Genomic DNA, 16,865 nt, shown 5'->3' with positions numbered 1-16,865 from the left:
CCTTAAACAAAAACAATTTGACCATTATTTTCGTCATCAATCATCAATAAGACTTTCTCTCTTTCTTCATTCGGAACCCCGCCCCCTCTCATCCCCTTTTTGTTATCTTCCTTTTTTTTCCTTTTTCTTCTTTTTGGTACTTGCTGCGATACCACCAATGCAGCGCCTGCGAAGCTCTGATCATGGGCGATGATACATGCACATCGATGAAACTGATTCCAGGCCGATGGAAGCTACTATACGTTTCCTACCAATGACATACCATCGGTTGGTTTGAAGTCCATTTCAACAGTGTGACTGGAGCAAGGGGATTATGCAAGTGTTATTCTGTGATTCTAAGGCGAGCAGCTGTACAAATCGGGTCGGATGTCCCACTATTTACCCCCTCTCTGTTTACGGAGGAGCATCACCATGACCTTCTTCAAAGTCAAGGTCATGGTCTGTTTGGGAAAAGGATCATGGCACCATGTGAAAGCGAGAATAATGTCTTTGGGTAAGGAAACTGTCCGGGGTTCGGCCAGGACGCGCGGACAGGAAGAGCCGATGTATACAGAACAGCGATGAAGAGTGACGAAAATAGGTGCATTCTGAGAGAATAATGGAGATAAATTGGAAGAATGAAAACAGACAAACAAATTTACCAGCAGCTGGCAGATGTATCAATATCTGTTGTTTAACTCGCACATTTAGACTTTTGGTCAAGAGGCCAGCATACACTTCGCGTGTATGGCTTCACACCAGCGAAACAGTACCTTGATGCCAGGAGGCAAAGGAGACAGTCATGGGGAGAAAAAGAGGGGAATGCTTTCATAACAATGGCCCCGATTTCTTGTGGGCTTCCATCATGTAAGAATGAGGGCGGGAAACGTAAATATTGGGGCATTGTTCGTTCGCGCAAAGAGGTGGAGCAGTTTGTGTACGGTCGGTCACAGTGAATACAAATTTCGCCCACATTAGCGCACGGTCGCGCGCGCACGTCACAAAAGAGCTCCACTTGAGAAAAAAAAAGTTGAAACCATCTATTTTTCGCTCTCTCTCTCTTTCTCTCTCATGCTCGTTCGTCTTTTTTTGTATGCCTTTTGTAAGTGCATAATGTTTGAAACCCAAGGCATGCTGCATTTCAAAAGGACCTGGTGTCTAACAATGTCTAAACAGTTCCCATTTTTGCCGCAAGAAGTGCTAAAGTGGACAGTTTGAAAAATATCGATCGCCCGCCGGCAAAAACCTTGTTTCCTTCATTTTATATGACAAGTCGTGCGCGCGAAAACAATGACGAAAACGAGGAGGAATGAACATTATGCATCACTGAATATGATGTTAGACTAATATACAGCCGGCCGACGTTTCCACTTGTGAAGCTTTTTATCTCTCACATCAACTGAAATTCGACTCAGTCATTATTATTATTATTATTATTATTATCATTATTGTTATTATTATTATCATTATTATTATTATATTATTGTTATCTTTGTTGTTATTATTGTTATCATCATCATTATTATTATTGAATAATAATGATAATTTTCATGCATGCATTTTTGTTTTATCGTCATCATCTTCATTAAGATCACTGACAATTTACAAATTATATGAATCAAATTGATGCTGTATAAATCGGAACTACAAAAGATAAAGAAAAAAATCTTAAAGATTAATATAATAATGAAATCATTTACATTTCAGACTTAAAAGTGTCGTTTGTAATTATTTTTATCACAATTCTACTCTCTTCTCGTCTAGTTTGGTACTACTGAATCGAATCAATGCAGCTGAGTGAAAACACTTCGTAGACACTATGACTTTAATCGATTTATATTTCTTAATCAAAGAATATCGACAAGTTGAATTCGTGAGGTGGAAAACGTGACCCGGCCAGGGCGAGATGCCGTGGCCGAGTGGCCTAAGCCCTAAGGCACCTGAAAAGACATATCAAAGTCACTTGCTACTTCTTTTGTAATTTATTATCTGAATTTTTATAAAGCTTCATTTTTATCTAGGGTTTTGCCGTATCTGTTGTATCCTTTTCCGTACACGTGATCGAGAACACGCGTGGAAGTGCACCTTCTCATTCTCATTTAGATCAGGCTTATTAAAACAGTTTAATATTTATAGCAACATGTGGTGGGTGTTGTGAGCCATCATTTCATGATTAGCTGATGATCAACCTCTCTGGAATGACCTTTGCGATTTTTCATTTGGATGAGCAATAACATTTTCAGATGAAGATGTTGCGTACGTTTTCCCGGCAGCGCCGCTTCCCGGCAAAGCATTCGAATTCTAAGAATGAAAGGTATACAGACCAGAAGACTAGAATAGTACATCAAGGGTAAAGTTTTTGAAATCTGTTTGTTTTATTGTCTGCTTCTGGCACATTTTGACTATATAGTTTGGGCTACTGTCAAATACCAGTGATTATGAAGTCTTTTGTTTCTCTTCAGCTTGGATGTGATGAAAAGAATATTTTAAAAGGAATACATGAATAATCATCATATCACAAATGCCTATGTCAGTGAATTTGAAAACCATGTTTTATCTCAAATGACCTTTTACTGCGTGTGTACAGTTTACAACCATGAGCAGGCTTATTATGGAGTTGTTTTTTTTGAGGATTCGTCTGATTGAAAAAATAATCCATCTAATTGCATCCTTTAAAGGGATTATCCGGGCTGGAAGTATTTACAGCTTAATAAATAGAGTAGAATTTACTGAGCAAAATGCCGAAAATGTCATCAAAATCGGATAACAAATAAAAAAAAGTTATTGAATTTTAAAGTTTAGCAATAATTTGTGTAAACAGTCGTCATTAATATTCATTAGGTTGGCCGATGATGTCGCATCCCCACTTATTCTTTTGTATTTCATTATATGAAATTAGGTTTATTCATTTTTTTCCTCCAAGAACTAGAAAAATTGGATTGACAACTGATTACTGCATTAGATATGTATTGCTGAACCTTTTTCATAATAATAATTCACACAAGTATGAAATAATGAAAAAAAACATGATTTTATGTAATAACATAAGAAAAGGGATAGGTGGACATCATCAGCCCACCTAATGAATATTCATGGCGACTATTTTCTACATAATATTGCTAATCTTTAAACTTCAATAACTTCATTATTTGTCATCCGATTTTGATGAAATTTTCGTTATTTTGCTCAGTAAATTCTACTCAATGTAAGATTTATAGATACTTTCAGCCAGGACCATCCCTTTAATTATTTATTCATTCATTCGTTCAAATATTCTTCAATATTCACAAAAAACATAATTTTCAACATAATTTATGAAGAATCATTTGTCAATAAAAATATAAATACATCTGATTTGTAAACAGAAGAAATTGTATATTCCCTACAAGCTGTTAAAAAGTATTGTCAAAGTTTGCGACAAACCGAAGCAACTAGCATTCAGCTATGATCATGAATCTACTTTAGATCGCAAATCATCACATACATGTGCCTTCAGGCGGGAAAAAATCATCACTGTGACATAGTATTAAAGAAATATTACATGATCATGAGATAGAATCGAATGATAAACTCACCCATTCCGAAGCCAATGAGATGATCCACACCCTTGCGCTTCCGTGGTCTCCCTTTATGTATCGGGGACAGTCCATTCTGGAAAAAGGGGTGTCCGTTGGATGGCGTCGAAGGGTTCGGTGATCCACCGTGGGGGTGGTAGCTAGGTGAGAGATTGTGGAGGGAGGGTTGCTGGGGTTGGGGAGAGGCGTGGTGAAGGTGATGGTAGTTGCTCTGTTCGGACGTCGGCACGAAGAGGGTTTCGTAGTGGAGTTGACAGTATACCAGGTTGTCCCGCATCCCATAATAGTCACCTGTTGTGAGTTCGAGGTTGCACACGGCACAACTGAAGCAGGCGAGGTGGTATACCAGCTCACGGGCTCGCATCACCATTTCATGGGATTCGATGCCCACCTGGCATCGAGCGCATTTCTTGTTCCCATACCGTCTTTGGAAGAATGAAATGATAAATTATAATCAAAATCTAAATTAATACGAACACTAAATTCAGCATTATGATGAATGATAACAGCAACAACATCAAGACCATTATTATGAAAAAAACACAATAACATTATGTTATGGAGAAATCGGGTAATCATGTAAAGTATACACTCTAAAAAATGAAGCGCTAATTCAGCTCTTAAAGAGCGTGTATAGTGACTGCACTTCGGAGTGCTGATTTTTCTCGTTCAAATTTGAACTGGACAAATCAGCACTCCGAAGTGCAGTCACTATACACGCTCTTTAAGAGCTGAATTAGCACTTCATTCTTTAGAGTGTAGTTAATCCCAATGGTTATTAAAGGTCAAGTCCACCTCAGAAAAATGTTGATTTGAATCAATAGAGGAAAATCAGATAAGCATAATGCTAAGAATTTCATCAAAATCGGATGTAAAATAAGAAAGTTATGACATTTTACAGTTTTTATTATTTTCACAAAATAGTTATATGAACGAGTCAGTTACATGCAAATGAGAGAGTCAATGATGTCGCTCACTATTTCTTTTTTCTTTTTTTGTATTGTTTGATTTGATTTCATTATTTGACAATAAGGGCAAACTTGACTGAACCATAAAATGTTAAACAATGGTAATTCCACATGTTCAGGGAGAAATAAAACTTTGTTTCACAGGACAATGTGGAGAAAATTAGAATATTTCGTATTTCATATAATAAAATACAAAAGAAATATTGAGTGGGTGATGTCATCAGTTCCCTCATTTGCATACCAACCAAGATGTGCATATAACTGTTTTGTGAAATGAAGCGAAACTTTAAGATGTCATAACTTTCTTATTTTACATCCGATTTTGATGAAATTTTCAGCGTTATGCTTGTTGGATTTTTATCTTTTTATTCAAATCAAGTTTTCGTTGGGGGTGGACTTGTCCTTTAAGAATTTGTTTACTGATTGAGGAGAGAATTTGTTTTATATACATGTATCTTTTTCCATCTGACATAAATGCTAAAACAGCAAAACAATAGGTCAAATTATTTAGTTATCATTATGATAACGATTGCACTTGACAAACAGATCAGCATAATCTTACATATTATTCCCCTACCCCTAATTGTTACTTACAAAGGTATATAACAAGTCAGTCCAAGAAATTAGAAAATGAAAATAAGACGAATGGTAAACATGAATAAACAAATAAAGCCATTTTACTTGAGTAATAGACAGCAACGTCTCTAATCTGGTTTGCCATGACTCGATGTTTTGCGGGCCTGATCACCCTATTTTGTCAAAGGCTTCATTGAATGAATAACGTGGCAGCAATATCTCAGCTCGTGCGAGTGTAGAACTTTAAAGAAAAAGTTCAGCGAACAACCACTGCACAATATATAGGCCTACATTGTTTTTGTTTTTTAAATGTATTACTTCTCCACATGAAGCCCTTTTACAATTCAAAGTGACTAGTCTTTTTGGATCCAGCAAAAAATAAATCAACATCAGGCTGTTGGTAAGCAACTATTTAATCAGGGTAAATAAATGAATTTTATTCTTTTTCGATATTATCTCTAATATTCGTGAAAACCATTTCACTTTGAAGGCAACCCCAAACAAAAAGCTAAAGCAAACCGTATAGGCCTATCGATAACAGCTTCACAGCAGTCATATATTACACTCGATAACATATAAAGTAGACGATAGCATGAAATGAAATATAGGCCTATACATCCGATTAAAACGTCAATTAAAATGTAATTCACGGCTTCTGGAAAGGGCACCGACTTCATTAAAGTGGGGGTTTAACATCATAAGAGCCGGCTTAGATATCATACACACTATTGCGTGCGTACTAGAAATATTCGCTCACCATCATAGCTGATAAATGCTGAGAAAAGATTATTTTAACATTATACGTGCAAATAATTTATTCGTTTCATGATAAAGCAAATACATGTTTATTGTTCAGCTGTTTTTGTTATGATTATTTAACTTAATTTGTTGGCCATTGGTGTATAAATTTACCTTCTACTCTTCAGCATAACTGGTAGAACGTATATATTCCGATATAATTAAGAAAATATGCAACTTAAAAATGAGTTTTCATATAAATTGCATAATTTGGTCAGAACATTACTCGTGAAAAAGACTATCTAAAACTTTGTATAGGGTTTTCAAAAAACCGACGCATGCAATTAAGAGACGGCCATTCAGAGATAGATTCGTCATATAACCGTATAAAATAGCATGTATCTACGCTCTGTGTGTATAATACATGATATTGGGTATAACGACCAGTTTCGATTCATAATACATTCTCTGATCCAATGTTAATAACTTTTGTTGTTAAAGACCATGAGACAGGCACTGTAAAAATGAAGTGCTAATTTAGCACTTAAAGTGCTTGTATAGTGACTGCACTTCGAGTGCTGATTTTCTAGTTCAAATTTGAACTAGAAAATCAGCACTGGTAGTGCAGTCACACTATATATACAAGCACTGTAAGTGCAGTCACACTATACAAGCACTGGAAGTGCTAAATTAGCACTTCATTTTTTTACAGTCAAATATAAGACATTACACATCAATTTAATAAGATAAACTTTTACCAAAATGCAAGACTAAGGGGGTGTTGCAAGAAAATATTTACACTCAATCGCAAATATTCTGTTGCAATTTTACAATGATTGATCACTTATAACTACAGCAAATCAGATTACACTTCTTGATTAATGGAGCAGATTAGCAATCAATCGCAAAATTTACAATTAATTGCACGGCATATATACTTGATTTGGGGAACGAAAATTGACTTGAAATTGGTCGCAAGTTTCTTGCAACACCCCAAAAGCATTACCAGGTAAATTAATAAACTTAAATAGAGATTTCAATTTCCAAATGACATTTATCAATATTTTTATTCCAGCTATCATTATGTTATCAAAGGAAAGTTGCGCTTTTTGTCTTATTATTATAAAAACAAAAACATTGATTTTCTATATAGCACTCTTTACTTGCATTATTCTTGAGAGGGAAAATACAATGTGGAAAAGTGCATTTAAGTATAAAGTTCATATCCAAAGCACTTAGAAGGCAGAATATATATATATATATATGTGTATACATATATCTCACAGTTTAATATTATATAAAAAAAGGGATACCGAGAATTCCCATTTTAAATTACATAATTTATGATTATGTTGCAATGTGGGTTATAAATCATTCATAATTTTTTTCTATAAACTTTCAATGAAATTCTCTTGAGATGTGTATACCGGTCAATAAAATTTTAGAAAAGATGGATTTCGTATGATTCAGAACAGGAAATAATTAAGATATAGACCAATACAATTTGTCTCCGAAAATTTAATGAGGTAGAAGCATGATAAAGTTAGGGTTTAAGGTTACGGTAGGGTTTTTATTTTTCACTTTGATCATTTTGAATGATAAAATTCTTCAACAGTATTTTGTAATTTTGTATTATTCATCGGTACATCTTATTCTAATCTTTATCTCCATTTCTTTATTCATTCTATCAAGCTATAATAAACTAACCTCCACAACTTTCATCAACTTTTTAGAGGGGTATATACTTTATAGGCTAGTTCTAATGATAGGGTATATTAAAGTTGCTGATAGTTGCTGATAACGTGTCATAATCGGATATTCTTCAACGTATATTATTGACGTCATGAATGTCATATGTAATGCAGTTAACCACAGTACTGTACTTAGGAAACTAAAACTCACTTTAAATAATCTTCTTTGCAGTATATATTCCCTTCCTTGGCGAAGCAGGATAACTCGCTGTCTAGTTGGATGCTGCACTCACAGCACTGCAAGCACTGCGTGTGCCACTGTCGATCTGCTGCCAACAGGTAGAATCGATCGGTGATTTGCCCGCTGCACCCGGCGCACACCGCCGGGCTACCAGCTACCAACTCCTGGCTGCTACCGCTGCCACCACCACCAACGCTACTGGAACTGCTACTCGTACTGCTGTTGAGGCTGTTGTTGCTGATGTAAGACCCAGGAGAGTTGACCGACAACTCCCCTTCGCAGCCCATCACCGGCATGTTGCTGATGAGGTTGCTACCACAGTATATTGGCGAACGGAGCCCTCTGAATGCCGCGGTGAATATTGGGAAGACTCCCGTTGTGCCTCGCCTCAAGAGCGGAGAGTATGGCAGTGGTGTACCCGAGATGCTCCCGCAAAGCAATGTGGTTACCTGGGCCAATAAAACTTTCTCACCCAAGCCTTTACGAATACGATATAAGTGTAGCCCTAGCTAATGAGAGGTGAGAGGAGCACATGAAGGGAGAGGCTGGAAGGGGAAATAGAGTGTGCGGAAAGAAAGAAAGAAAGAAAGAAAGGAAGGAAGAAAGAAAGAAAGGAAAGATAAACAAAGAAAATAAAATAAAAAAGGATTAGTTATACTTGAAGAAGACAAATTTAAAACTTCACAGAAATATGATCATCCGTCCTAAAATAATCTACGGACCCGTAACACAAAGCTAAGCTAAGGCTTCGGAAGCGGGGGGGGGGGACAGGTTCCCCCCCCCCTAAATTCGAGGTAGGGGGACGGTCCCCCCCCCCTAAATTTTTAGTTGATAACCTTTTTTTTTGTCAATTTTTTTTTTACATGCGTCCATCACCAAAATCTCAGGTGGACCCCCCTTAAATGTTTTGGCTTCCGCCGCCAATGGCACATTTTCTACGATTGATTGCATTGGCTACAATGTACAATCAATCGTACAAATCAAGCTTACAATACTAGCTAACCCTTGTGTTACGAGACCCTGATGAAGGCCGCTATGCGTAGGGATAGTTGAAGGTGAAACAACAACAAACATTGCGAGGAATTCTATTAAAATCACGCGTTTTCTTTTTTCATATAGTATCTTGATAGAAGGTTTCAAAACTATTCAAGAAACCATGTAAGAACGCCCGCGATTATCTGGTATATAGTGTTGTTGTTTTTTCAAAAGGTTTCGTCAGCATTTCGGGCTATACGTATACGTCATTAATGTAAGACATTAAAATGAAAATGCTTGCTATACAGTGCTTCACATCTATATCGTATGTATGTGAATGTTGTTCAGCTTATTAGTTAGGCAATTATATCCAGGTTTTGTAAAGACATATTTGTGGAAATAAAACATAAATAATGGAAAGTGCCTTCATGTTCCTCAGCCCAGTATATAGTTGAAGCTATCATTGGTACGAGGTACAGAAATCAACACTGTAAAAAATATTGAGTAAATTTTTTTACCACCACGAGGGTGATCATGTGTCCAACCAATTTGGGACAGTATTTTACCCAATGTGGGAAGCATATTGTCCGGTAAGGTTAAAAAGTAAGCAGCAATTACTTTAGAATGGGCAAAATATTCATCACACTGGATAAATGAAAATGCCTAAAAGAAATGCACAATGTTGGTTGGACACATAATTACCCTCATGGGGCACTTTTACCCAATATTTATTTAGAGTGAATTTATCATTTATAAACCAAATAACACGCACATACACTGTTACAGTAGTAGGTGTGGTTGTAATCATGTAAACTCACTTTTCAATTATGCATGTCAACGGTATCCAGGAATGAAAGCATGTACTTAAAAAATGTTAATATTAAAGCCTGTTTCTAAAGTGATCATTACTTGCTTTTGCATGCTCCACTTTGTCATGTTTGTGGAATAGCCTTCCTGAAGACATAAAAAATGTACTTAGGTCGAAACTTTCAAAATCTTTTTAAAACGTTTTTTATTTAACTCTTTGCTCTTTATGCGCCTTGAGAACTCTATATTTGGCGCTTTATAAGTCACATTACTATTATTATTATTATTAATATTATAGCTATTATTATCATCATCATCATCATCAACAACATCATCATCATCATTATTATTATTAATAATATTTATTGGTAATATTCTTATCTCAACGGTATAAGTGACTCCAGACCGGCCAAAGTTTTTGTTACATTTCTATACCAATGATGAACCATCAATCTTTTTGGAGTTGGTTTCTTTGGTATTACTGTAACAGGTAAGCAATATTTTATTGAATGAATAGATAAAGAGGAATTGCTCTGGCACCACCAAGGGGGAAAAAAGCAAAAGAAAGGGAAAGAGTGAATTATTACATCCTTTTCTGAATACTATGTCAAAATGTATATTAAAAAAACTATATTTTGAATTCAAAAAGTCAATTTTTACTCCCTCGCTTCACTATAACTCTCATCTTTTTCGAACTTTTGCTCCATCCGCTAGATCTGGCCCACTCGAAACTTGGCTAAATACAGCATACATTGTGACTAAATATGATAAGTTGTTTCTCTCTCTCTCTCTCTTAATACATGTAACTAATTCAACAACTATGCCAGAAAAAAACGAAGAAGAATGGGTGGGTGGATGGGTCCTGGAGCTGTTAAAGTTTTCAATACTCAAGCAAAAAAAAGTACAAAAATTAAAATGTGTCATAAACGCATTCTTTCTGTATGTACAGACTTTACGTCTAACCCAAGTGTACATCGTATAATAATGGCACAGCCGGCTATATCATGTGTTTTAGGTTTGTTTGTTTTTCTAGAGTGAAGACCTCGAACGTCATTTTCATGAATATGAGATTTGTTGAAAAGAAAAAATGATAATTTTAGTTGTACGCCGAATTAATCAAATATTGTATTAATAAGTAAAAGATCACATGAAAATATGGACATAATAATAACCAAGTCATTAGTGATAAATAGCATAACACAGACAAACTGCGAACAGTTAGTTTGTGAAGGATGCTAATTATTTAAGATACACTGCATGGATGATTATAACAGGTAGGCTTAATTAATATTTCGAAATTTGATAATAAACATCTATAAAACAACAAAACAAGTTCAAAAGCATTAAAAACGAATTCCATCAAACGAAATTCAATCTCAATCGTAGAAAATTTGTTCCACACTTCAAAAATAGATTAAACTAAGAAGAACTTGAGGAAAAATGGATTCATATGGTATTAAACAAATAGGAAAGTGAGGCCAATTATTAAAAACGTATTTCACGACATTGGTACTTACGATAGGTGGTTGATATGTCCCATCGAGGATTGACGAAATAAATTAGTGAAAACAGAAAGTCACGAATTCCTATGAGGTAACACGGCAGTCTCAATAAAATATCAACTTATCGGTTATAAATCCCGGGTCGAAATGAAGTCTGAAATGCTCTCGCGGTGAGGTTTTATGGCAACAGATATGGAAGAGCTGTCAGGCCAGCTCCTGTGGACGACCCTAGTCTGAAACAGACGCTGAGCAAAACTTCTTTGGTATACAATGACTACAGTGGTGGATATGGGTCGACTCAATCCCACCCCCCGTCAGGAAGATTGACGTTTGGGTTTTAGTCCCTCGAAGGGGGCTGGCTCGAGATCTGGAACGGACAGAATGCGTCGCAGTATACGGCAGAGGTCGCCTTGAATCGTTGGAAGACGGTTGGCCGATGAGAGTTCCTCGGGCACCAATGAAAACGCTGAAGGCAACTCATGGATCCCGAGAATGTATGCGTCTCTATAAGTTCCATTCGCCTTTTAGATTCTATACACCAAAGAAAGCACTTGATCTCAAGGCTTCTTGTTCATATACTTTCGTTCGTAGTATCCAGTTTGGAGGATTTTGGAAGAGATGATTAAGATTCATTTTTCTTTAATTCTCGGTCGCCTTACGTTTATAATGTTTTGTATTTCGTTACCTCCATTGACCATTCAACTCTTTAAATTATATTTGTCTTTTTAACGCATGGAAAATATGTGTATATAAAGAGCACTTCATAACGGATGCATATTCTTCTTCTTCTTATCATTATTATTATCATTATTATTATCATTATTGTTATTATTATTATTATTGTTAGTATTATTATCATCATCATCATTATTATTATCATTATTAAATGAAGATCTCATTACTTTAATTTCTTTTTCTTTTATGCGGCGTGATTTACCATGGTAAATTAATCAAAAGCTATATGCATATCTCAGTTTTGTATTTCATCTCTTACCTTGTACTTCTCTTTTATTTTTGCCCGATTTTTATATTATTTTCACGTTGTGGAAAAGAAGAGAAGTGGAAAAATAAATTCAAAAATAGTAAGGAAACTGACTTTCACCATAACTGCTTCCAAACATTGGAATAGGGTACGTCTTATACTCTCAAGCAATCATCACCTGTCTCTTGATTGAAAGTCACTTAAAACATTTCTATTTTCCAATCCAGATTTTGAGGATTGAAGGTTTCATTTCTATATTTGTAACATTTTCCTAATTTTCTTATCATGCTTATTGTATATATAAGCCCTTTTGCGCCATTTTGAAAAGCACAGAATATAAATGTTAATAATTAGAATATGATGATGATGATGATGATATTGACCATGACATTATGTTATTTTGCTTCTCCTACAAAACCTTTACTATTAGAGAAAAGTAAAAAGATTTTTTTTTCGAGGTTATCATGTTTGTGCTATCCTGCCAAAAATATGTTTTTAGTGTTAGATGTCGGAAAAACAATATGAAATATAAAAATAAATTGTGGCTTTTTTTATACATGTGTCTCTTCTGATCAGAGCTATGTTCAACATCTCCTTTTTATAAATAAATGTCATGCATCTCTTTGATATTTCTAAATAAAGCTTTTAAAGATCAAATATAGGGGGAGGTTGATTGTAATCAATAGAGAAAAACAAACAGAAATAACGCTGGAAATGTCGTGATAATCGAATGATAAATACAAAAGGTATGACATTTTGAAGTTTCGCTTATTTTTTTACAAAACAATTACAATTATGCAAAACTTACTGACATGCGAATGAGAGGGTTGATGATGTCCCTCTATTCTTCTTTATTTTTCTTTGTTGTTTGAATTACATATTTCAATTTTTACAGATTCGAAAATAAAGACCCTCTTCTTTAAACCACAAATGTTAAAACAATGGTAAATCCATATGTTCAGGGAGGAATAAAACTTTTTTTTACATGACAATGGGGAGAAAATTAGAATATTTTCCCTCTTGTGGGGGCATCGTGGTCTATGGGTTATGACTCTCGTCAAGTTTCAATCTGAGGGACATGGGTTCGATATCCAGCCATGGCGTGTTTTTATCAAGCAAGAAACTTACCCACATTGTGCTGCACCCAACCCAGGTGAGATAAATGGGTACCGGCAGGAAGTAATTCCTCAAAAAGCTGTGAGCACCGGATATCCCTGTTTCGCTCGGGAAGCAGCCGACAGGGCCTCGACAAGAGGCTACTATTAGTTGGACACGTGCGCTGTACATATATCCTATATTATTTATAATTATTTGTAAAGAAATATAGAAGAATTAGTGAGTGGGTGATGTCATCAGTCTCCTCATTTGCATACCGACCATTTAACTGTTTCTACACCAGATTTTAATGAAATTTCCAGTGTTATGCTTGTAGGATTTTTGTTCAAATCAACTTTTTCTTTGGGCGACGGCTTGATAACAGCAAGAAACATTCGTGTATTTTCCTCCCGAAGGAGAGTATACAAGGAAATGTTTCACTAGGCATATTGTCAGTGATTTGCACTGAAAAATGTGCTCTGATCCAATTAGCTCAAAAGATTATACACTGCAAAAACATCGGTGTTGATTTAACACCAGTCCGGTATCTATATCGGTCCACACCAGAGAAGCGTTGAAACAACACAAATCAATGATCAAACCGATATTGGTTTAACACTAATTGGTGTTGCTTAAGATAATGCCAAATTGGTGTTAGCCTATGGCCAAACCGGTGTTGTTTCAACACCTTTGGTGTGGACCGAAATACATGTAGATACCAGGCTGGTATTAAATTAACCGCATACATTCGTAATTCCGAAGCTTCGTTATTCCGAAGGTTCGGATATTCCGAAGGTTCGTTATATATTTCCGAAGGTTCGTTAGTCCGAAAACGAAATGAGGTTCGTAATTCCGAAGGTTCGTTAGTCCGAAAACAAAGTGAGGTTCGTAATTCTAAAGGTTCGTTAATCCGAAAACGAAATGAGGTTCGTGATTCCGAAGGTTCGTTAATCCGAAAACGAAATGATTATCGAACCTTATTTCGTTTTCGGACTAACGAACCTTCGGAACAACAAACCTTATTTCGTTTTCGGATTAACGAACCTTCGGAATAACGCCACAAAATGTTCGGATTAACGAACTCTTTTACGTTTTTGGATTAACGAACATATAGGCAATTTACGTGTTTTGGAATTACGAAGTGTAACCAAATTAACACCGGTGTTTTTGCAGTGTATTATAGCTTAAAAAGTATTATTATCTGACAAATAACTGGCAATTCTGTTCATGAAAAACTCCGGGGCCTACATAGAGTGAGTTATCATTGTTAAAGTTATTATACTGGTAGTTCAAGGAACGCAATATTACGATTTTTTCTGAATTTATTTGATTAACACCTACAATACTTTAAAAAGGAACAAATATCGGAGATGCACTTTACAAAAACATATTATGTACTTACGTTAAGGTGAATTAAGGGCTTCGGGAAAACGATCAAAATTTAGAAAGAACATGTTAAAACCATAAAAGAGACTGGATTATTTTATGAAAAAGCAAGAAATTGGGTTCAAGTATGCTGCAGTGCTTGCCTTTCGGGGATTTAGAATTCTTCCTGGCATCATTTGCCACAATTTTACGAAATGTAGTGTAATTTTAGTGTAATTTTCGGACTCGAAAAAGCATATAATTTTGAAAAGATTTATACCAGATTTGAATATAGCAAGAGTTTTGTTTTAGTTATGTATTTTTGTTTTTGTTTATTGTCAAAAGCACGATGTAACATGAGTATGGGTTAAGATTTTTATTATCATTTTATTAACTAGCAAACTTAAAAATTCGCAGAAAATGGGGATAAAGGTGGAAAAGGGGCACTGATGGGGACAGGAGGCGTTGTAATCATTGCCTTCCTATTTTGTGTCGATACATGTAATTTGGTGTTATTTTTTATGGAATTTTAAATAAACGAACTTGAACGTAATGGAATCATATAAGGTGCGATTCTACACAGGCACTGATGGACACTGTCGGATCCAAGGGAGACACAGCCCCCCCCCCCCTTTGACAGGCAAATTTGTAATATAAAAATACCGTTAAAACAGAAGACATAAGAAAGTTATGAAGTTTCGCTTAATTTTACAAAACAGTTATATGCGCAGCCTGGGCGGTATGCAAAATGAAGAGAGTATGACGTCATCCACTCACAATTTCTTTTGTGTTTCATTATATAATTTTCTCCTTAATTTCCTAAGAAACAAAGTTTTAATCCTCCCTGAACATGTGGTTTTACCATTGTTTTATCATTTTATGAATCATTAAAATTGGTCCTCAATGTCAAATCTGTAAAAGATGAAATAATTTATAATTCAAACAATAAAAAAAAGAAAAAGTGAGTGAGGGACATCATTGACTCTCTCATTTGCATGTCACTGAGTTATGCATATAACTGTTTTGTGAAAAATAAGCGAAAATTTAAAATGACATAACTCTCTTATTTTACATCTGATTTTGATGAAATTTTCAACATGCTTGTTTGATATTTCTCTATTGATTCAAATCAACATTTTTTTTCTGGGGGGGGCTTGACTTTTAACAAGTTGATCCGTCTTTCATCTATTCGTAGAGCTGGTTAGTTGTAAGTAAGAAAGTCGTTCAGTTAGCCGGGGTTTTTTTTCATGATCGAAAGACATGAAAATTTCCTGAGAGAATAGGCGAATTGTTGGTGTCTGAAGGTGTAGTGAAAAGAAAGTTGACAGTTTATACCAGTTGTCACCTCCAGAGGGGGTGAATATCCTGTCATCAATTGACCCTTTTATTTTTACTTCAAGTTCCTCAATTCTATTTTTATATTTCAATGGGATTAATTAATAAACATTTCATTCCTCTTGATTATTCTTTTCCCTGAATTTGAACTTTTTTTATTTTCAATTCACCTATTCACTATAATATCTGCATTGTTTGATAATTTTTCGTTTGATTGGCCTGTATCCTTTTCCTCATTTTGTTCATTCAGTTTTTATTTTAGTTAATAAGTTTATTGTGGTTGTTATCTTGGATTTCATTCTGCCATTCTTTCTGTTTGAGCTTTATAAGAGTCAAGAAAATTATGTGAATGTTGTGTGTAGGCTATATAGTTGTCTTAGATAACTATAAGCTAATATATTTTCTCTTTTTTATTCTCAATATTGATTCTCTTTGTGTTTTTGGTTTTTCATATCGTCTATCATGTCAATCTATTGTAAATATTGTGATTCTTGATGATTTATAACCAAAACATAAATAAAAAGAAAATAAAAAAGGAAGATCGTCTTAGTGATAATCAAAACTGATTATTCCACAATTACGTTTTGTAAAACACGCCCAGAGGGTTCGTGGTACAAGTCTCATCCAGAAGCGACGAGGAAATGGTGCGCTCCTCCATCACTCATCGTCATTTCTAGGGTATCATTTTTACCTGGGGCTATTTCTTCAATCTTCGCTTTGTTTTCAATCATAAAAAATAAAATTAATTGATCCAAATGGACCTGATACAATCCATTCAAAGTAAATCAAATCACATACCTTTTTTTTGGGGGGGGGTATAGTTGGCAAGAAACAATTAAGGCACTCTTATTTTATAGCTGTAGGGCTCAAACACAGGAAAATTGTCAGATTGTCAACAAAATATTTAAAAATTCATGTCGAAAATATGTATTTGAAAGTGTCTTTAATTGAATCTTGACAAACCATATGTGTGCGTGTGTATGTGTTGTGTGTGTGGATTAATGTATGTTTTTTCTTATTTACTCTCTAGATTATC

At 35.2% G+C, this 16,865-nt stretch overlaps 1 protein-coding gene across 3 annotated transcripts; it reads right to left on the bottom strand.

Moving 5' to 3' along the window:
* Positions 1-3,310: 3,310 nt before the first annotated feature.
* On the bottom strand, positions 3,311-11,404 carry LOC121428747 (LIM/homeobox protein Lhx9-like). Of its 3 annotated transcripts, none has more exons than XM_041625562.1 (3): positions 11,068-11,404; positions 7,739-8,313; positions 3,311-3,979 (listed from the first exon to the last, which is right to left on the bottom strand). In XM_041625562.1, exons 2-3 carry the CDS (start codon positions 8,062-8,064, stop codon positions 3,517-3,519), a joined length of 789 nt encoding a protein of 262 aa, XP_041481496.1. In that variant the 5' UTR covers positions 8,065-8,313; positions 11,068-11,404; the 3' UTR covers positions 3,311-3,516. The 3 variants fall into 3 exon arrangements, with proteins under 3 accessions (XP_041481496.1, XP_041481497.1, XP_041481498.1); XM_041625563.1 differs by having other exon boundaries at positions 7,739-8,277; XM_041625564.1 differs by having other exon boundaries at positions 7,739-8,273.
* Positions 11,405-16,865: the final 5,461 nt, after the last annotated feature.

Source organism: Lytechinus variegatus, chromosome 15, assembly GCF_018143015.1.
Source record: "Lytechinus variegatus isolate NC3 chromosome 15, Lvar_3.0, whole genome shotgun sequence".
Classification (NCBI taxonomy): Eukaryota; Metazoa; Echinodermata; class Echinoidea; order Temnopleuroida; family Toxopneustidae; genus Lytechinus; species Lytechinus variegatus.
The sequence above is the reverse complement of the archived record's forward strand: the minus strand, read 5'-3'. Positions and strand labels throughout refer to the sequence as shown.